Genomic DNA, 22,646 nt, shown 5'->3' with positions numbered 1-22,646 from the left:
TCCTAATCTTCCCTCTGACGAATTCAGTGAGCCAGATCTTCAGAGACTGTAAAGCTATTGAGCGTCTAGGAGTTAAAAGAGTTCTTCCAGCTTTTGCAGTCTGACCCCCGAAATCTATTTTTAGTTTTCTTTCTTAGCAATTAGAAAATAGGACTGGAAGAAAATTTCCTTCTGTGCCATTAGTTGCTGTTAATGGTTTTTCTGGCCATTAGCCAAGTAGCAATGCTGTAGATGCCTGTACAAAATATGTTGTTATCTATAAAGTTGCACGGTTTATTTGTTTTCATGGGTATTTCATAGTAACTTACTCTGTGTCTCTAGGCTCTCAGGCCTGGTCCATAAAGAAAGCTGAAGTGGTTTAGGACATGAATTTAAATTAACTGTGTGTGGACATTCTTAAACTCTTTAACCTGGGTCACATCCAGGAAAATTGTGCTGATAATTTGCAAAGGTAAGTCAATTCAAGATCTCTTCTTTTTTTAGTCTGGTACAGTGATATTTACTCGGGAATTTAGGCTGTTCTCTGATTTAAAGTGAACTGGCACGGGAAATTCATGCCCAGAAGCTGAAGAATGATTATTCAAAACCCAGAGAGGAAGTCGGAACTCAGAGAATTAAGACTATTTCCCTGGGGCAGGAGGATAATCCAGGACAGGTGAGTTTCAGGAAGGAATAATCATAGAATCTTTACGGTTGGAAAAGACTTCTAAGATCATCAGATCCAACCGTCAACCCAACACCACCATGCCTGCTAAACCATGTCCTGAAGTGCCACATCTATATTTTTTTGAATGCCCCTAGGGATGGTGACTTCACCACTTCCCTGGGCAGCCCGTTCTGATGCCTGACCAATGGTGAATAGCCTGTGCTTTCAACAGTAGAGAAAATAGGAGATACGCTTCAACAGAACTTGCTAACCAATGAGAAAAATAAGACAATAATAAGAACAGTCATAATAAGAAAATATTTTAATAGTAAAAGCAAAAATGGTCAAACAGAATGTTGCAGAAAAATGGAGGGAGCTATCACGGTCAATAGTACATTGTGAGCAACCAGCAATACTTTTGTATTTATTGCACAGTGTGATTAACTGTTAGGTCCCGTTGTTCTTGCTGCAGTTGTTACTCTTCAACGAATATCCCAGGCAAGTAGGAACGCGTAGTCAAAGGAGAATCTCTTCCTCAGAGAGCTTACCATCGAGGGCACAGGGGTGAGGGGAGCATCAGCAATCGGGACATGACAGCAGCTAGCGCAGGGAGTGCCAGAGCTATGACCTCCAGAAGTACCATCTGATGGAGTGCGTGGAAGGAACGCATCACCGTGGTGCCTCTTCCTGGGGGAATGGTGCCTGCTGGGAAAGTCTGCAGCTGCGTAGTCAGGGTTGCCACTGACATCTGTACGGCACCTGGGGAAAGAACACACTGGCTACGTGGTAACACCAGCAAGCAGGACTGAGAAGGATGCTGTGAAGGACCTAAAAGTAGCTCATGTGTCACACTAGGGGAGGACATCCACAGAGGAACGCAGAAGCAGGGGGGGATTCGCCTCATGGCATATAGCTCGAAACTTGAGTGAGTGGAGCAGGCACATGTCCATCAGAGCCAGTGGGGAGAAGCTGTGATAGTTGGAAAAGAACGAATGCCTTGGCAGAAGCTCGAGATGGACTGATGTACCGCTCTGTGTGTCAGCCAAGAAATCAGGCCAACTTAAAAGACAAAAGGTAGTTTAGATGTATGTAGAGCAATTAAGGAAGGTTATACAAGATTCAGAAATGCAGGCCACGTTTCAGGCTGGAGAGACTGGTAGAAGTAACCGTGACCAGCTTCAGCACAAGAACGATAGATTAATCCGTTTCTATGAGTGAGGTAGTCTGAGAAAGAGGACCAGTAATATCTGCAGGGGAAATCATCAAATTGCTATGGATGAAAAATGTGACTTTTAAGTAACAGAAGATGAAAATAATTGTGAAGTGATTCCTGTTTTCTTGCTGATATGTTCACTTTGAGAACTGACACTTTCAAGGTTTTTCCTGTAGCCATTAGACCCTAAATGTCACATTTTATTGTCATGCATGAATGGAAACTAGTATTTAAAAGCCTGTGGGAAACTCTGGAAAATATAACAAGTATTTCCAAGCTTCCTTTCTTCATAGGTACTTTTTCTAATTTTCTATCTACATATGTGGATAGAACACAAATATTAAGAGTGGAAAATCAGATAATCTTATCTTTATATTTTGTTTGCTTTTTAGGTAGGACAATTACGTTTATTGTTTTGCCAAACTGACTGTACTTAAGAACCTTAAAATTAGAGGTGTAAGGTAACATGAGTAATATTCTGAACCAGTTAAGAGGACTGGAAATCTGTTGAGCTAATTCACCTAATTTATTTCCTTTTGAGAATCTATCTCAATGTTAATCACAAGTGAAACTCTTTTTTCTTTCCTGCTTTGGTTTCATAGGTGTGAAATTTCAAAAGTTAATATAGGTTCTTGTTCATTTCTAGCCCACCCTTCCTCCTGGAAAAATCTGAGTTTATACTACCTTTTAATCGTAAGAAATGAGACATGGACTGAAGAAAACAATGCCAAGCTCTGATTTGCAGAGTTTTCTTTCTTTGGCAAGGTAGACTGCGGAGACTGCGGCCACACCAACAGTGAATAGCTGGTCAGGAGTAGACGCCCAAACTGAACATCATCCCTGACTTTTCTTCTACTTTCCTTGTGGGAGAAAGCTAGGAAGAAAGAAGTATCTGGCAAGAACAGCCACAGTAAGCTGGGGTCACAGGTATCAGTCATCTGCAGCATCACTTTTACACGTGCAAACACAGCTCGGATCATTACACATCTGCTCAGTGCTTTCCCATCAGTAGCTTATTCAGCTAAATATCAAATTATCATACAAGAAGCCTGAAGTTAAACTGCTTTTTTTACTGACGTGTATGTCAGGTATTAACTTAGACTTATTAGTTAGTATTGGGCCTAACAGGTTTTGCTTCTTGCTGTACTGTATTATCAGCAGTGATAAGGGGTGAAAATAACGAGTTGTGCACAAATGCCAAAATAAAAGGGCTCTTATTTTTCTAAGATATCTTGGAATAAGACCTATAGCCTTCTAGCTAGCTTTATTCGTGCCTTTCTTTAAGGGCAAATTTCCCGTCACAGAAGCTTGCACTGGGTGAGAAAACAATATGTAAATGAGAGCCATATGCCCACATATATTCAGCTTCAATATTACATGACGTTGACTATTGATAGTACTTGCAGTGGTGCACAGTGTGTGAACACAAGGCACAGACAGTTCGGAGGCAGGCCATCCTGAGAATTATGCCAGTGTTAAAACCCCACTGGAGAAGTGGAGAAACTTGCACAAAGCAAATGAGCCATGTGTGCACGTAGCATAGGAACAGTGCCAGGAACCAAACATGAGATCCTGGTCCCCTGACCCCACGTCTGCCTTTACTTCCCTTAGGCTTTCAGGTGACTGAAACCTACAGAAAGGAACAAAAAAACAGGCTGAAACTGTTGGTCCAGCTCTCACCACAAAAAAGAAAACATCCACACAGAAATTACATTGTTTGTGCACTGTTTCAAACCAGGCACCAGGACCTACTGTTTACAAACACTCAGTGCCCTAAAAGACATCATAAAATTTTGCCATATTTAAGATACAAATATACATAATGTAAAAAGAGATGTAATTCTTCACTCGTTTTTCTTTAGTACGTTCACTGTTGTTACTTTCAAAAAACTACACAAGTTCTGTGTGTTTTGCATAGTTACAAAAACTTAGTAACATTGAAGGGTCTTGTAAAAAGCGAATATGCTACGGCAAATACACTTTATCCTTGGAACCTCCAACAAAACCCCCTGGAAGTTGCTTTTCCTCCATTTCGGTCCAGCGAGGAAAGGAGGCTATAGGTGTTTGGCACAGCTGCTAGACCCAGAATAGATTTCTTCAGCTTTCTGTGCCTCTGTTTTCTCATATGTGCAACGGGGATAAAGACACACAGGGATAAGTCATGCACAGGTGCTTCAAGCCATCTGAGTTGCCAGATTTGGCACAGGAGCCACAGGAGCCCTTTGCTCCCTGGAGCAGCAGCCGGAGCTGGACTGTACCCCTGGGGATGGAGTCGTTGGGGATCTGCACCAGGCAGCTGGTGGCCCAAACCAGTCAAACACATGGGTACGGCCACCTTGCAGTGGTCCGATGAACAGCTTAGACTCCAGTGACTCCAGTGGGTGCTCAGACACCCACCCCACATGCAGACACCTTCATGTCATCGTCTAAACACAGCTTACTGAGTCTGAAGTGGAATTCCACTCTCCTCAACCTTTAAGTGATTTTGGCACCCGTGCATGAAAAGCATCTTTTTCAAAGCTAGGCATTATGAGTGCTTTAGCTTTGAGATAAATGTTCTTTTCCTACTTAATAAACTAAGCTATTTCTGCATGTACACATAAAAAGGTAATATACATGTATTTAACAGTGTCTCCCTATGACTCCTGTATTCTGTTTATTTCTAAAGGATTCTCTGTCTGTAAGCGTATTTGACTCAGTCTGCTGTAATGGGTTTAGCAATAGAAAATTGCAAGGCTCACATTACTGCTGGCTCAAAATGGACACTTTGGCTTGAATTCCTCTTAATGATAAATATCCCAAAATCTTTCCCCACCATTTTCATAAGTGTGCAAACATAGATTCAAATGAAAGTGACGACTGCTGACAAATTTGTTAATCAAGCCTTAGCAATTTGAAGGAGCTCTTTCAGGAGCTTTTTTCTTCCTTTTCCCTAATGCAAAAATGCCTGATGCTGATTTATCAAGTGCTGCAGAGCAGATATAACAGCCAGTGCCAAGACCAGATTTACAGATCTTGTTCCCAGGTGGTGAAAAGAAAGACAGATGTAGCAACAAAGCTCAAAACGTCACTACAGGCTCACATAAATTAGGTTAAGTTCCAAAGCTCAAAAGACCTATTATTATTATTATTATTATTATTATTATTATTATTATTATTATTATTATTATTATTATGTTTTTTTCCCAGCCTCACACTAGGTGCAAATTTTCCTGTGCAGGTCTCTAATGAATAAACTAAAATTCTGCTAGATGAGAGCCTTAATTGTGCTTTATCCGCTGGAAAAGGCATGCTTTCACCCAAGAGGAAAAGAGCTGCAGTGACCTCTGTTGATGGAATTAAGCAATGTATTTGAAGAGCCAAACAGGAAAGGTGACAGGTTCAACTCTTCTGCTAGGATTAAGCAGGAACAAAAGTAAACCATGCAAAGAGGGAGCAGCTTTCAGGTTGCGTATGAAAACGACTATTTCCCAACACCCACTGAAGTCAGAACCCTCATCAGGACAGTTGCCTTTTAAAGATTATTTTTAGACAACTTACTCCTTTTTAGTGTGGAATTCAAAACTATTGGCATGAAGATAGAGGACGTAACAGGCCAGGGGAGATGTGTTTTTATCAAGTGCTATACTGCATTCCAGGAGTTTATATCACCATAGTAAAACATCATGCCTGTATGTATTGCGTGATCTGCGTTTGGTGACCGGTTCCCTGTGCCAGCCTGACGCACAGTATTCTTGAAGTTTCGAGACAAAGAAGCTTTCCAGTTGGCGGGCTGCCTGTGGCAGAGAGAAGTCTCTAGGACCTGTCATGCCTTTATGACCAAGAATTTGGAACATGCCTTTATGGGCTAGTTTTGACCCAGGAAAATAATTAAACACATAAATACCCACAAGGATCTGGACCTTAATGCTTAACTTCAAGGTTGGGAGTAGTCTCACTACAGCAAGCATTTAAGGATTGATCCTGTATGACTGAAGTTATTGAAAGCAATAAGCAATCTTCCATTAAGAGCTAAGTAGCTTGTGGAAATCGGAGTATTACGTCCTTACTTTTTTTCATACTTGTTCTTTTGCTAAGGACTACTTGGTGTTAAACAGAGGCACAAGTGAGGATCAGGACTTCACGCTGTTAAAGTTATTTTACGTTTTGGTGCTGTCCAGTAAGCAACTGGTACCCACACTCTTTGGCTTTTCTAGGAGCCACAGAAATACAGATTGGTATCTTTTTCCTTCTATGCCCAGTGTTATGGCAGGTCTGACAATGACCACAAAACTGTGAGTTTAGTTTTCCCAGTTCAGGTATTTTAATTTGTTAGTGCCTCCACCAGAGCTTGAGAAGATTTATTTTTAGTATACTTTCCAGAACCACTGCTGTCCCTTTGATCCTAAAACATCCTTCTCACAAGAGACAAACAGATATCAGTAAGGACAATTTACTGGTATCCACTATGGTATCCTCATTCAGGCCTTGTAGGGAATAATTTCTGCAAGTGTAAGGAGGAGAAAGACCCAAGTTCATCCTGGTTTTAATGTTCATCCTGGTTTTAATAAAAAACAAAAACTGTACATAAAGCAATATGTTATTTTGATATAGATAAAATCAGAAAATGAAATAACAGAACAGTGCACTTTGATACCATTAACTGGATATTAGAGGATTCTATAGCTACCTATTTGAGAGCTTCATGCTGTCAGGCATGAAGGGAGTATTGATGTATCTTCCATATATAATTAATCATGCTGGCAGAGACCTTCACTGACTTTTGGGAAATTATGTCTGCTTTTTTTCATTGTGCATGAGTCTGACAAATTTTTGTGGGGAGTAGTCAGGATGGAAAGCACAGCTGGGTGATTAGGTTGGATCAATTATTTCTTTGCCTCAATATTTTTAGCATCCTGCAAAGACCTCTACATATTAGAGTTCTCCAGTTACCCACCCACTCTTCTAAAGATACCCCAAGAACAGGCTCTATTCCTGGAAGAGTTTATACATTAAATAAATTATATCTACATTAGAATAGCACATAGAACCATTCTATATAAAGAATAATTATTTTCTGCCAAGCTTACCTTATGATAGGACAATTTTTTTTTTTGGTTGCTTGAGATAATTCCAGAATGAACATTTGTAATATTGTATATAGCAACAACTTTTGCACTGAACACTGAAATCACCCACGCTCTGATATCTGTGCTAAAGCTGAGACCCAGTTCCATGTATATTAGTTTTGCAACCTCAGGTATGGTTTAGGAAGCAGGTTGTGACTCAAAAAGAATGAAAATAGCTTATTGCCATTTTTCTACTGTGCATTGTTATTACCCAGCATTCAGGCTTTATAATTTAGTTCTTTTCCAGTTTACTCTTACAGTGCATTTATGAACAACTTCCTGAGTTGTTATTTATGTACCAGTCTTAAGAGGTCAGCTCTTTTGGCTTATCTTATAGATGAGAAAGGAAGAAGTCAGCAGTCATCTTTTTCACATCTGGAAAAGTATCTTTTTTCATACAATTATAACTGTTTGACAGGAATTTGCTCAAAGTTAAAGAATATCTTTGGATGGAGATTAAAAATGGAAAATTACATCTTCAGAGATGTACTTTTCTTTAAATTACTAGTATGTGAAAACTGTTTTGGAACTTTAATTACTGCTACAGACTTACTACAAAATAAACTTTGCAATAAACCCTGGCTGATCCTTATCTATAACCAAAAATCTCCACACTGGCAAGAGTATAATATAGGGTGAAATCATATTTGGGCTTGGATTTTTTTGCAACTGAGTTCAGCAAGGCAGGATTTCCTCATTCAAACAGCCCCAAACTTCTCCTCCTCTGTGTATGTGGAGATTAGCTGGATCCTGCAATAATTGCTGGTTGGGTCAATTGCTTGATCTTTTACAGCGAGGACACTTACATACTTTCTGGTTTTGGCCTCACACAGAAGCATTTGAGCATGATTTCTCAGGGTGAATGGGACAGTCCAAACCCAGAGTTTGAGTGACCTCCTGAGTCAGAAGCCAACTTCTTTGCTCAGTGCCAGCTCTGAACCCTACCAATTATGCCCATTTCCAAAAACTGCATCTGAACCTGCCATTCTTTTAACCATTGTGATTTTGGCAATTTGCATCTCTCTGCTCATCCTGCTTTAGCATGCTGCAGGTGGGACAAACCTGAGGTGCAATTCCAGGAGAGAAGGCTTTGTAGCTCCCGGAGTACCAACCACTGCAAAGTTGGTAGGTAAAACCCCTGCTCATCACAGAATCACAGAATGGTTGAGAAGGGACCTCTGGAGGTTGTCTAGTCCAACCCCTCATCCATGACTCCTTTCCTCTCTTGTGAGTAGTCACTTGGAGAAGACCCGGACAATGCACACAGCTGCAAGTCTCTTAGCAATGGCCAAAACTTATATTCCATCCAAGCACTGTAAGAAAAAATCATGAAAGAGGTACATGTGGTGAACAGTGAGGGAGGATGCACCTTGCTCAGCTTGGTCCATGATTTTAATAGCAGCAGCAGGACAAATGAGGGGTTGGAAGCCACCACATCTGGATTCAGATGTGTGCGCCAGCCTGTCAACCTGGGGCTCCTTTTGTGCTCAGCTGTAAGAGGCAGCATCTACAGGCAGTGATTGATGGGCCTGTACTGCTTCTTTCCAGGAGCCCTAAATAGCGCCCAGGGTGACAAGCTTGGACACAGATGCCATTGCTAAAGGACAGATGACCACACTGAAAATAAAGTTATGACTACCTTTTACCGAGGACTTGAAGGGGTTTTAGTGATTTTGGTCTTTCTATGAGCAGCATCTGTAGACGTTTTATGTGATGCTAGGGCTGAACTTGTGAACAGTTGTTAAGAACATACTGACACTTTCTACTGTAGTTCTGTACCCAGATACTTACATTAGCTTTAAAAAAGCGATTTCCAGAACAGCTGTATCAACATATCTGTGGGTCTTGTGCCCATGTTCATTTGAGAAGCCCAGCTATTTTGCCCTAGTAACATATCTGCCCAGGTGTGTATTGTCCCGAGCTAGTCTGGGGATCCCTCTGCCAGGGCTGCACTACATGTAGGATCAAAAATTTGTTAGTCCCCTGCTGCTGGACCTCATACAGATTCAGGCTTTAAGGCATTTGACTTCTACAATAGAAAGCACAAGTCTGAGTTTTTTCAGATAACTGGCTGCTCTGGTTTATTTCAAACACTGTGGGATGGTTTTTGCTACCATTACAGGACTGGCACCAACAGGCTGGTTAGGCTGAGACGAGAACCAAACTGCTTATGTGACAAACTTACTTCACCACAAGACAAGCAGAAGTTGATTGCACAGGACAGACATGCAGCCTCTGCTCCTCTCCTCAGAACTGGCATTGTTATTTTCCTGGCATTTGCCAAGGTGCCTGCAAATGGCGAACGGGATTTATTTATCTCTGTGTATCAACAGATGATAACCCCTTTCACCAACTCTATTAGAAATTTTGCTAATTCTGTTTTTTGGCAGTAGATTCCTTCCTCGGGAGGTGTAGATGGAGCATCATGCAGGAGGAGTTCAAAAAAGTACCGGTAGTTAATGTTCCTGAGCATAATTGCTCCACCTTTGTTTTCCATGATGTAATGTTCCAAGAAAGACTGTTGCACAAGAAAGCAATCAGAGGCAGGTTAAAATACAAGGAAATGGATATAATCTTCTTGATAAAGTAATGCTATCCTGACATGGCTTCTGTGAGTAGATTTGTTTGTTGTAGGCATCAGAAGGCACTTTACCATTCCTCTGAACTTTCCTGCTACACTTATTAAAATGGTTTTCGTGAAGGGTTTTTTTGTTTGTTTGGTTGGTTGTTTTCCCTGTGTAGCCTTTTCTCTGATTAAAAGGTATGCTCACATTTTGATCACCACATGTAATTGTGGGATCAAATCCTACTGCTTTATTTTATAACTTGTAAATGCTTGGGATTAAGTTGGGAACTCTAACATTTAAGTATCTATGCCTCGCTGTAACAATTTAAAAATACAGGAGCAGATTCCAGTTGCAATATCTGCATTGATGTACAAAAGGAGAAGTAACATGTAGGACTGTTGATCAGAGCTAATTGCTTGGAGGGTATATAAAATATAAAAACAATTATACACATATATGTATGTGTGTGTTTGTATGTAAATGTATAGATATAGGTATCAAATCTCTGCATCTAAATGTAAAAGAGGCGAGCTGTTAGACCATGTAGAAGCAGTAAATTGGTTCTCTACTGAACTATTAGTATTCCAGAGTAATCAAAGACAGAATATAGGTAGATACCGAGGGTATGGGAGTCAAAGTGATACTGCTGATCACCAAAGGATTGTGATCACTGAAAAGGTTCATCAGATTTTTCCAGTGGTGTGCATTACATATGTCTTGCATTTAAAAAGTTTATCAAATGCTGTTAAAGTTAACTGAAGTCATTTCACTGAGACAAAGAAAATTTGCTGTCTTCCTTATGATGCCAATGTGTCCAGTTTGTTTCTACAGAGCCATCAACCATTAGTTTGTTAACAAAAGTTTCCACTCAACTGGAAGGTTTCCAATGAAACATCCACATTTTCCATTCCTGAAAGCTCCTGCATCCATCTTCCCAACTTAAAATGCCATTAAAATTCTTTAAAAGTTTTATAATATTAGTAATTTGTCCTATGACTTTTCATTTTTTATTTGGAAAACTCTGATAATGAAACTACTGTACATTATTCTTTACACTCTTTTGGAAGGTTAAATGAGGCATGGGGCTCAACCATATCATCTCTGAGATCAAGAGAAAGCTCTTTCTATAAAACAAAGGGTTTTGATGCTTGGCTGCTGCTCGCTCTAACCACTGCAACATTGAATATTTTAGGCTGAGACTCTGTTAACCCCACATACTGATGCTATTCACCAGCACAGAAGGAAGTGCTAATGACGGGGCTGCAGGTTTGGGGGGGGGGGGGTTGGTGTGCGGCTGAATGCTGTACCCGTTATCTACAGAGAGAAGAGGCAGAGTTTAACAGCCATAGTCCTTTTGACTCCATGTTTATGGTGCCTACAGGGAAGTTCAAACCAAAGTCTTTCTTTTAACTCTGGCAGCCTCACTGACTGTATTCTTCCAAACACAGGTTAATCTTACGCAGCAATGGAGAGGGTGGACTTTCCCATGATATTCCGTCTTGAATGAATGATTTTCATTAATTTCTTACCTTATTGTTCTGTGCTAACTTTCCCAAGGACAGGATTATGTGAAGAGGTGAGGACAGTTTATTTCTACATGTGACTTCGGAACAACAATGAACTGGACGAACTTTTATTGAAAAAAAGCCATATATAACATTCTGTGTAAAATTTAAAGGCAAACTTCCACCAAGTCATGTGGAAAACCTACATTCATGCCAGCTGTCTGCTGGTCCTAAAGCCAGTCAGCTGAGATCAACAGTTAAAGATTCTGCAAGGGTTTATTAACCTTATGCAATGAAAACATGGTATCATAAGAGACGCAAGCAATGGCTAATTAACTTTAGTGAGTAGACTGGATAAAGAGAAATAAGAAGTAAGGAAAGCTGGGGAAAGTTAAGCAAGACATAAACTGAACCCACTGAAAAGAAGTAAGAATTCATTAACTCTTGAAATGTGTATTTCTGAGCCCTAACAGAAAGTTATATATAGTGTACAGAAAATATCACCTACTCTAGGTTTCTCCTTCTTGTAGATGATATATGCTCACTATTTAACCCCTTCATATAACCGGGGCTGTTCAGCTCTGTCTGAGTGAGCACAGGGTGTATGTGTTCATATTTTGCAGGTGGGTTCTTGGTATAAAAGGGAGACATAAGGAAGTGTCAGAAACAAGGGGGAAGGTGGGAAGTGGCCATGGAGTAAACTGCTCGCTGTACTACCCACATAGGCATAGCAATTCCAGCTATTCCAGCTACTGGCTACAGGATGATGCTCTGTAAGGCATCCCAGTAGTCCTTTCTAGACTCCTGTTGCAGATCTGAGTCGTCTTAGAAAAGCACTTACCAAGGCCCTAAACCTACCCTGCTCAGCCTATACAAGCCAGCTCATGTCAGTGAAGGAGGGAGCAGTCTTTAGACTGTGCTTACGAACTGAGGGCAAGCACACAGCAGAAAGCTCCTGGGCCACAGGAACTGGTCATAGCAGGCGAGTCTAGGACTAACGTGGCAGTTGATTTGATTTGAGACAGAGCATAGCTTGGACACATTTTTTGCTTGCTTCAGAACTGTTTGAAAAACATTGTAACATTTACTTTTAAATTAAATTTTCTTTAGAAAAAAAACTCAGACAGCAAACCCTCAGCATTTTTGAAAGCAGCATTTGTTCAACACATTTGTGCCATTAATCTACTGACAAAGTGTGAGTAAGAAATGCAGCTTAGCAGAAGGCCTCCCAGAACTCCAGGACTGTGTCAGCCTTTACCTTGCCCTTTGCAAACAGAGGTTACGCCTCTATGATTTAAAGGTTGCCAGAGTTGTAAATATAGGCTATAGCACTAAAGGAATCACTTCAGTCACCAACTCCAGCACTTGAACTCACGGGAAAGCATTTAAAAATACGTTTATAAATCTATCAAACTCTGCTTGTGAAGGAAAATTCTCCTTGTTGGTTATGATGCCATTGTAAGGTTGAAACTGGAGGCATTCTTTTAGTCATTAACTTTTTTTCCCCCGAAAGTTAAACATTTAAATTAGTATTTCTGTATTCATGGCAGTGAGAGGTGCTAGACTTGAGAACAGTGGCTATTTTTGACAGCCAGAGTGGGGACATGGCCTCAGAAATCATTCAACAGCCAAGTGTCCTGCTGCAGAATGAGCTAAAGAGGGAATTTACAGTTTAAACATTAAACCTGTTGCTTAGCTATTAAACAATTAGATTGTTCTAATCCTTAAGGGATGGAGACCAATCTGTCATCTCCAGTTACGGGTTTCCAACAAATGTACCCAACGATGTCATTTTCCAGTGATACCCAGATCATTTGGAACACAATGAAAGAAAGAAAAAACAGCACAAACCCTCTCCAGGGGGGTTCTCTCTCGGGTTTTGCCTGTCTTATGAACAGAAGTGCACTATAATTTCAATTAACGGGAAAAATTAACTTCATGTGTTATTAGCCTTCCTGGGTTACAAGTGTCCCTCTGGAACTAGAAACATCACTTAGCCCTCCTGCAGCAGCTGATGGAGGGTCCCTTTTTTGTTCTTCGGGATGATATTTAATGCCGGTGCCCTGCAGCACTGCAAAAACCTCTCCGTTATTTGGTACGAGGCACAAAACGCTCTCCCAGAGCTTCCTGGCTGAGCCTGCTAGAGATGCTTACTCACGGTGAGCAGAAGTGCCTGTGCACACGCCAGCTGGCCGGGGAAGGCCTGAGGAGAAGACTTCGGGAGAGCGTTCACGCGGGTGCAATTACTCTGATACCCAGATCAGCTTTGGCTCTGGCGAGGTGGTTGCCCATAACCTGCAGAAGCAGCAGCGGGTTGCTCCCTCCGGGATTCCAGCTGGAATAACTGCAAGTGGTGCTGTGGCACAGCGGCCTCGGCGTGCGGCCTCAGGGGACCCCCTACGAGCAGTGTTTGTCACTCCGGATTCAGTGCTGGCCGTCTCCGCTCTCCATCGCGAACTCACGCTCAGCTTCGCTGCTGCTCCATTCACAGGGCTGCTTCTGAAGATTAAAAAAAGAGCGATGCTCCTTTCCCTTTGTGCTCCGCGCCCGTGGTCGTGAAGGCTGCGGCTCCTGCTGCTCCTCTATTTCTGGAAAATTAGGTGGGTGCTGGTAACTGTGCCCTTTCGCAGCCCTTTCCAATTTAAAAACAGAGCTGTGCAGACACAACAGTTAACATCCTAAGGGCCTTAAAGCAGCTTACCAAAGGTCAGACCTGCACAAGTAAATTTGCTGCCATTAAAGCGCCCGTATGAGGAAGGTGTAATGCCTCTGGTAGACCTGGTTTATGGGGACGGTTGCTAAGCAGCCCTGGAAAAGGCTGTGGAAAAACATATCCTCAATGGACTATTGATTTCGTATAATAAATCACTCGATAGCTGAGATATTCTTTCACTAATTAATGGATTTAGAGACAGAGTTACATGCTCAAGGCCCTGATGACAAAGCTCTAACCTCTAATGGAAGAGAAATTTTGAGAAATGTTTGTTAGCACAACGCATGCAGGTGAGCCACCAGCTCCCCTCCCAAAGAAAACAACTCTCAGTCAAGAATCTTTGTGTTTTATAATCCTTTAATCTCCAAGGAAGCTATTTCTAAAGAAGTATAAAAGATTTATCTCACCTCTTTTGTGTCTGTTCTCTCTTAGCTCTTTGAAAATCCCGGTGACATGTACCCTCAGCACAGGTTTTCCCTGCATTACTGTGATTCCCATGCAACTGCAGATGCCAAGAGGAACCGCCTTTTTACCTGAGATAACCTCAAAACTGCCTTCTTTGTTCTAATGGAACTACTATAATTTTTGACAAGTTTATTTTAGTAATGCACTGATGTATGTCAGTAAGATGGCCTGTGTTTAAGTCTCCTGTACTGTACTTTGGGGAAAATTGGAGAAAACCTTTGTCTGTTTTAGAGAAGTGGCTAGGAAGAAGGGTGAAATTTGTACTTTTCTTCTGAACCAGAAACACAGATTTTACAATACTGTTACCTGGACTGTGTCTGAGAAAATTTAAGAAGTATGCAACCGAAGAGCTCCTCTGCACAGAGTTAATCTCCATCAAAATAAAATATCAGCAGTAGAATATGACATTTTTTTTTAATCTGCTGAAAATGTCTATCAAACTAAAACAGCCATGAAAATTACGGACAAATACTTATTAATACATTTATTATTTTTCCCCCAACAATTTTGATTTTTTGATCATATTTACTAGATAACACCTATAACATTGCTCACAGGAGATCCAGTTACTGAAATCATCACAGTAACGTCTTCCAGAAATGCTTCCTTGGTATCGAAGAGAGGTCAAAAAATGAAGTACAAAAATATGAGCTCATGATTTTTAGGGAATCCCTAAAAATGGAGCTAAAGTTATGATATGGTGAAAATTCCTATTTGTTCAAATCCGCGTATTTTTTTTTCATTGTGAAAGCAGAGTTTTGATAACAGCAATAAAGATAGATCTTTTCCTACTATATAGATAAAGTTGGATTAATATTAACAGATGACGTACAACTGCATAAGTCAAAGCTGTTAACAAGTCCCAGTGCCTGCTACAGCAAAAGTAAAACCAAACTGTCACTAACACCCGTATGAACTACCCGAGCTGTTGCGAACCTGCGCGGTGTGACTGCCAATGCCTCTCTTTCCCAAACCGCGCACTGTGGGTAGCCTGAGCGGTTCCTTGCTCTGGCAGTAATTTCCAGTAGTAATCAATAAATGGATTAAAAGGTAAACAAACTGAATTATGTGAGTTACCATCCTGATGTATAAAATAGCATGCGCTTTGTCACGTGAAACGCTGTTAGCACGGCATCTGGCAAAACAGACAGTGCCTGCGAGCAGAATTAAAGAGATGAAAGTACACCCGGGTGCAGATGGCACGGCGCGGCGCGGGCGGTGAGGCGTTGGTGGGGGCACTGCACTGCGGGAAGGTCCTCCATGGATCCGTTGCAACCAGGCAAGTGCAGCGTCCGTGCTTTCTCTTTGTGCTATCGCTGAAATGGTGCGGAGCGACCCGACAGAAGATTGTTCTGAAGCGGGAGCAGATGCATTGAGCTGTCAGGGCAGAGCCATGACGAGACACCGCGGCGCCAGGGACGCACCTTCACCTCTCCTCCATCTCTCTCCCTGGGCGAGGGGACCCCCCTCCCTCCCCAGGCAGCTTTGAGACTCGGGAATGTTTTTCTCAATATGGCAACATCCCCGGCCATGCCCTCAGAAGGAGCTCCTTCTAGTGAGGATACCAGCAGGAACAGCACAGCTCGAGCGGTGGTGGAGGGGAGTGATGCTGCTGCTGCGGTCTCATAAGCCCTGGGTGAAGCAGAGATAATGGAATATCACACCCTGCTCTGCTGTCTCAGGCAAATCTCTGCCTGGATTTAAAGACCTTTCACCGGTGGCGAAACTCTTCAGCATCCGTGGGACCAGCTGCACAGGGCTGGTGGCAACAAAAAGCAGCATGTGCTGCAAATGCGGAGAGAAACTCCACGCAACCTTCAGCACCTCATGCTGTTCTGAGCTTCACTGCATCTTTTTCAACAAGCTCCAGGGTCAAGCATCGTCCACTGCCCTGCTGTATCGTGCTAGCCTATAAAGGCAATTCCCGTCCAAATGTTGGATATTCTCATCCACAAAACAGGCTGTTTTGGTGTAAAAATAAACAGTATCAACTCTAGTAATTCCTCTCCAATCCAGTTTTCTTCACTTTGCCAGTTTTTGGGGTCTGTGTCGATGTGTTATTTCCCTTTTTACTACTGGCATGTAAGTCACAGTCTCAGGATTAATGACGTCTTTCCCTTGTTTTATTTTTCTTCCCATTTACCAACTTCTCATTTTCACAATATTATTAAAAAAAAACAACCAAAACAGCCTAGTACCCAGACCTACACAGCAGCGTCAGACCTAGAAGGATTTCTGTTGTGTGTGCCCTTTTATTTTTGGAGAGGAGGAAAGCAAGAGGAAAAATAATCGCAAATATGTGGATGGTGCCCTGAGGAAGTGCCCATATTCCTGTGTCCGGGAGAAACTTTGTGACTGTAAAAGCATGACCTGGGTGCCAAAGCATCGCTCTATCTCTGCCAGTCCACAGGAGCCGGGCTCTGTCACCCCTCACTGCCTGTAATGAAAAGGGCAGCAATGAAGAACATTTTCCATGAGAAGGGACCTTCTTCCACCTTCTCATGCCTCGGCACTTTCCCATCCACCCAAAGTCTTCCTTCCCCTTTGGTGGCAAACTGAAAACACTCAGCCAGTTGTTCACGATTTCCAAATGCTGGCAGGGCTATGGCACGGTGGTCCGGTGCCCTGCTCTACAGCATGTTTCTGCTGTGACTATTGAATGGAGATACGAATCCCAGCATCGAGGGGAATTATGAGGTGATATTAGAGGAAAGAGTTGACAGGACAGTATATAAACAACTATACTTCCAGTAGCCTTGGCCAGCTTGCTCTTGCCAATGCTTTTTCATTGACACTACTGAAGATAATTCTCAGACCAGTGCAATATCCTGCAGGCAGGTAACTGTACAGGATCTGTAACACTGCTCTTTGGAGAGCTTTCATAATAACTTATGAAAGTTATTATATTCATAATATAAAATTTCATAATATTTTTCAGAAAGGCTTTCTTTGTCTGCGGGAAAGGTCATAAAAAGAGACATGCAATTACAATGACAGATCTGATGATTTTAGAGTGAATGAATTTTATGATTTACAGTCTGATTTGCATAAGAGACAATGCTGTCTCCTTCACCTGAGGGTTAGACTTCTCTTCTTATGGATAGCCTGCTGACAGGAACCAGGAAATTCAGGAATGAAAGACCATTTTCCTCTTTTTTTTTTTTTGTTTCGCATATAAAGGAAATGTCCTCAGAATTGGAAATATTTATCTATTTCCCTTATTTCAGAGAATCTACTATAACAAATAAAAGGACCTATGAAGATATCACATGCAGCTAGAGGGTTAGATGATGTATACAGTGGCTAGTATCCAAGCGTGTTCTTCTGGCTGACTTCTAGATAACATAAAGAAAAAACTTTTATTAATGTCATTTTTGTAAAATTTGGCATTAAAACCATAGGCTTAGTGCCCTGTTTTCAGGTTCTGGGGGTAAATGACAGCTACAGATAGTCAACTCCCTACACAAATGATAGCCACTGGTTACTTTTTGCTATTTGGGGATAAAAGCAGAGCTCTTACTACCTGCTTTAGTTTTATTTGAAGTCAAGAAAGACATGCTTTGCTATAAAGGCACGCAGCACGGTGTGCTATAACGATTTTATGAGTTTGAGCTTTGGAATTCTGTCTTGCTCACAAGTGCTGAAGTCATGAGCATGTTGTGGCTGAGATTCCATTCTTTCAGGAAATACAGAAAGCCGGTGCTCAGCCCTACCTGATGGGACTATCGGCTGTGTTGAAATCCATGGCAAATTCCCAATACCTTCAGGAACAGGATTTTGCCAATGGCATGTTCAATATTGGCAACACACACTCACGCACACATACGTAAAGATACTACTAGTTATATATGTATATATATTTATACATACATATATGAGAATATATGTATGAACACTGATATATGTTTATACAGCCTATTCTTTTAACTCTCTGAATTAACAGAATGTGAATCTCTTAAATTAACAGGAACAGGATTGTGCCTATCGTGTTTGATAAAGGGCAACATCTAGATAATATATATTCATATACTATATATTTATATACAGTGTTATGTAGTTATATAATATCCTATATATTATATAATTATGTATCACATTATATAACACACAATATATAAAATACATAGCATATGTATACATATATGTGAACCTACATACATATATGTATGTGGAGTGTGTTCTTTTAACTCTCTAAACCACCAGGATTTAACCCTTAATTAGTGGGACTGGAATGTTCTCTTTCATATATTTGGCAGAAGGATCTTTCCTGTACTTGGCAATGGCAATATATATATGTACATATACACATACACATGTATACGCATATGTATATACATATATAAAAATTACCTTAGTGAAATATATATACATATACACACCCGTATGTGTGTACATACACATTCGGACATACGCTCATACATATACCTATGTACATATGCAGTCTGTATATACATATACGTAAAAGCAATTCGGACGTAGAATCATAGAATCATAGGTTGGAAAAGACCTCTAAGATCATTGAGTCCAACCATCCACCCAACACCACCATGCCTACTACACCATATCCCGAAGTGCCACATCTACACTTTTTTTAAACACCCCCAGGGATGGTGACTCCACCACCTCCATGGGCAGCCTGGTCCAATGCCTGACCAATAAATTTCTTCCAATTTCTTTCAGTAAAGAAATGCTTCCTAGTATCCAACCTAAACCTCCCCTGATGCAACTTGAGGCCATTGCCTCTCATCCTATCGCTAGTTAGTTGGGAGAAGAGACCAACACCCACCTCACTACAACCTCCTTTCACGTAGCTGTAGAGAGCAATAAGGTCCCCTCTCAGCCTCCTCTTCTCCAGACTAAACAGCCCCAGCTCCCTCAGCCGTTCCTCATAAGACTTGTTCTCCAGACCCCTCACCAGCCTTGTTGCCCTTCTCTGGACACGCTCCAGCCCCTCAATGTCCTTCTTGTAGTGAAGGGCCCAAAACTGAACACAGCACTCCAGGTGCGGCCTCACCAGTGCTGAGTACATGGGCACGGTCACCTCCCTGCTCCTGCTGGCCACGCTATTCCTGGTACAAGCCAGGATGCCGTTGGCCTTCTTGGCCACCTGGGCACACTGCTGGCTCATGTTCAGCCGGCTGTTGACCAACACCCCAAGGCCCTTTTCCGCCGGGCAGCTTTCCAGCCGCTCCTCCCCAAGCCTGCAGCGCTGCTTGGGGTTGTTGTGTGTGTATACAGACGATGCGTGCACGCGTACCTGATGTAGGCGTGTACATGTCCATATAGAGTGTGTTCACTCTCCAGGTTAGTTTACATACGCACGTTTATGTAAGCACGTGTATTTATACGACGCCGCACGAATCTCTCTCGAAGCGGTTCGAGCCAAAGCAGCGCACCCCGCCGCCGCCTGTCCCTCCGCCGGCCCCTTCGCCGCCGGACGCGGGAACCGGGCCCCGGGCGCCCGAGCACCCTCTCAGGCCGGAGCACCCCGGGCCGGCGGCCGGCTGGCCCGCACCCGGCCGGGGCACCTGCCGACGGCCGGGACCCGGCCCCCTCCCGGGCGCTCCCGCGGCCTCTGACGGCGGCCCGGGGGCGGCGGGCGGCCGCGGCGGGGTCCGGCCCGCGGCTTTGCCCCGCGGGGGCGGCCCCGGGGGCGGCCCGGGGAGAGCGGGGCCGCCGCTGCCGGCCGGCGTCGCCGGGCTGGGACTCGCCCAGTCACCGGGGAGGAGGCGGAGCCGGCGGGGCCGCGGCGGCGGCAGGTGCCCGCGGCCGCGGGATGGTGGCGGCGGCGGCCGGCGCGGGGCCGTAGGGCAGCGGCGCGCCGGGCCGGGAGCGGGGACGCCATGGGCAGCCGCGGCGGCCCCCCGCGCCGGGCCGCGCCCCCGCTGCCGCTGCTGGTGCCGGTGCTGGCGGTGCTGGCGGCCCGGGTGGCGGAGGCGCGGGCCACCTCGGAGAGCCAGCCGCCCGGCGCCGGGGCGATGGGCACCGGCGCCCCGCCGAGCCCCAGCGGCGCGGCCTTCGAGGAGACGCGGCTGCACGTCTTCACCCTGGACTACCCCCACGTCCAGATCCCCTTCGAGATCACCCTCTGGATCCTGCTGGCCTCCCTCGCCAAGATCGGTGAGCGGGGCCGTCGGGCGACCCTCCCTCCCTCCGTCCCCCCGGGCCCGCCGCAGGCAGCCGGGCCGGGGTGCGGGCAGGGGGTGGGGGGCGGCGGGGGGCTGCTGGTCCTCGGCGGGGCGGGGTGCCCGGGCGGGGTTCGGCTGTCGGGGAGGCGGGGGTTTCGGGAAAGGGGGTTACCTCCAGTCCCCTGCGGCAAGGCGGGGGGCTGCGGGGCGCGGGGGTCGCTCCGGGCGCGGCTGGCTGCTCCTCCGTCGCCCCGCGGTCATCCGAGCGCGGTCTTCTTCTTAAGATGACGCCGGGTGTAAGGAGGGTTCCCAGGACAGAGCGACGGATCGATGGAAAGCAAATATTTATGAGGGCAGAGTAAGCCTCCTCGTTGTGCTTTCCCACCGTTCGCTCGTGTCCCCAGACGGGCAAAAAAAGACGGCGCTGGATGAGTAAGAAAGGCCACCTCTTCCCTCATGTGGAAAATATTTGTACTGCATAGTTTCACTGTGTTTGGTGCAGATTATATGTATACATCTAATGTTTGCAATTAGCTTTCTACGTCCCGAGAAGAAAAAGAGGTACCGTGTAGTAATCTAAAGAATGTCAGGTAAAGGTGTGCTAGAGAGCTATTTAAAAATCACAAAATCTCTGCAAACAATGAACTTTGTGTCTTCGTAACTGGAAGATAATCATAATATAAGGAATATAGCCGTGGGAACAACAAAAAAAGTTTACTCATACTCCACTTGTTTGATTCAGAAGTCTTGATTTTGCAGCTCAGAGTTCAGTAAAAACTGTGATCACACTCATTTTGATAAAACATCTTGATAAAACTCTGACTTCTGCTTGGGACATTTGAATAGACCGTGTCACATTCTGGTTAGTGATCAGGTAATTAGGATTCTGCAAAATCAGTGATCTGTACTCAGCTCCGGCCACAGCTAACATTGTGACTGGGGGCCTGATCCTCTACCCGAGCAACTTGCCATGGCTTCATTACTTTGTGCAGAAATATTAAGGATGCATGTATCTTAATGCATTAAAGATGCACACTTAGTCTCGAGTATGTATTTAGGTGTTTGCAGAATCAGGACAGAGTTCAAATATGATACCCTCAAGTATATCATGAACTGTAATAGCCAGAAAGTAGAGTTTGGTGAAGAACTTAGCCAGTTGAATACTGTAAAATTGCTTTGGCTGCTGAGTTTAGTTACAGCAAAAACTCTTGAATAAGCGAAGACTAGTGACAGTTTCTGTTTTATTAAAAATTACAGGGAAGCCATCTGAAACGTAAGCACAAATACATCCACAATAATACATAATTTCTGTAGGACTTCATATTCTGACTATCACGATAATTTGCTAGTGCATAGGCATCTAAAAAGTTTAAAAAAAAAAGAGTGACTTCAATTTTCCAAGCTGACTGCAGTACAGTAAACAAGCAAACAGTGTAGATGGGGAAAAGTGCATATAAGAAATTTTAAATCCCTTCTGTTACACAAAACGAAAGCCCGTGTGGCTAATCTAGGGCATTACCTGTACTGTGACAAGTGTGCATGTGCTACGCAGTGAGGGCTGGGTCCCGGAGAGGCCCTAGGTGTGGCAGCGCCCAGCTTTGCCACACCTATCTGCAGGCACCCTGACTCCGGGACTGGAATTAGGAACATCCAGTTCTTGCTCCTGGAGCTCAGTCCACGCTCCCTTATCCGATGAGTGCATCAGGTAGACCTTCCCGGGACAGACTCCCGTCGCTCCTGAGCCATGACCCCACAGCGCCGGGTTTTCTCTCGCTTGTGCCTTCTTTTGTGCCGAAGGTAGCCCGAGTGGGCAGAGTTCCGAACCACCGCGACACAGACATGTTGGCTGTGCCACGTCCTGCTGAGCGTGGGCCACATTCAAGGGGGTGGAGAGGGGTTTTCCAGCCCGTCTCACTGCCCGTGGCCCTGAGAGCAGCCCTGCGAGAGAGCAGCCTCTGGCATCGGGCCCCCCATCATGCTGGGCAGTGTGAAATCCACCTCTGGGCTCACGCACTCCCTGGGGAAACTTCGGTGCTTAATGTGGCATCGCAAATTCCTTTCCGGGGCTAGGGGCTGAATGCTTGCGCCTGGCGCTGCCGAGGGGAAAACCTTTGTGAAGGGAGCCCTGAGTTCTTTGCAGCTGCACGGAGCTCAGAAGACAGGGCAGCATTTAATAACAGCTCTCGCGGTGCGCGGAGGATCCCAAAGACAACTGTATCGCAGCACCTGATGACCGCTCGGCTGGAGCCTTTTTGAACAAATGTGTTTTGGCAGAAGTGCGGCTTCACTGGAGCTGAAACG

The 22,646-nt window shown here is 44.0% G+C and overlaps 1 protein-coding gene and 1 long non-coding RNA gene across 2 annotated transcripts in view; one reads left to right on the top strand and one right to left on the bottom strand.

Moving 5' to 3' along the window:
• Positions 1-945: 945 nt before the first annotated feature.
• LOC142361952 (uncharacterized) lies at positions 946-20,741 on the bottom strand. The gene is made up of 2 exons (XR_012764545.1): positions 20,518-20,741; positions 946-1,405 (listed from the first exon to the last, which is right to left on the bottom strand). It is a non-coding gene; the product is annotated as an uncharacterized LOC142361952 (long non-coding RNA).
• Positions 20,061-22,646, top strand: part of SLC9A2 (solute carrier family 9 member A2) — a 34,866-nt gene continuing 32,280 nt past the window's right edge. The window contains exon 1 of the mRNA XM_075426345.1: positions 20,061-20,337. Within this exon, the coding sequence (XP_075282460.1) occupies positions 20,061-20,337 (277 nt within the window). The remainder of the gene's footprint in view (positions 20,338-22,646) is intronic.

The sequence above is a fragment of the Opisthocomus hoazin genome, chromosome 1, assembly GCF_030867145.1.
Source record: "Opisthocomus hoazin isolate bOpiHoa1 chromosome 1, bOpiHoa1.hap1, whole genome shotgun sequence".
NCBI lineage: Eukaryota > Metazoa > Chordata > Aves > Opisthocomiformes > Opisthocomidae > Opisthocomus > Opisthocomus hoazin.
Note: the sequence above shows the minus strand (reverse complement) of the source record. Positions and strands in the feature narration are given on the sequence as shown.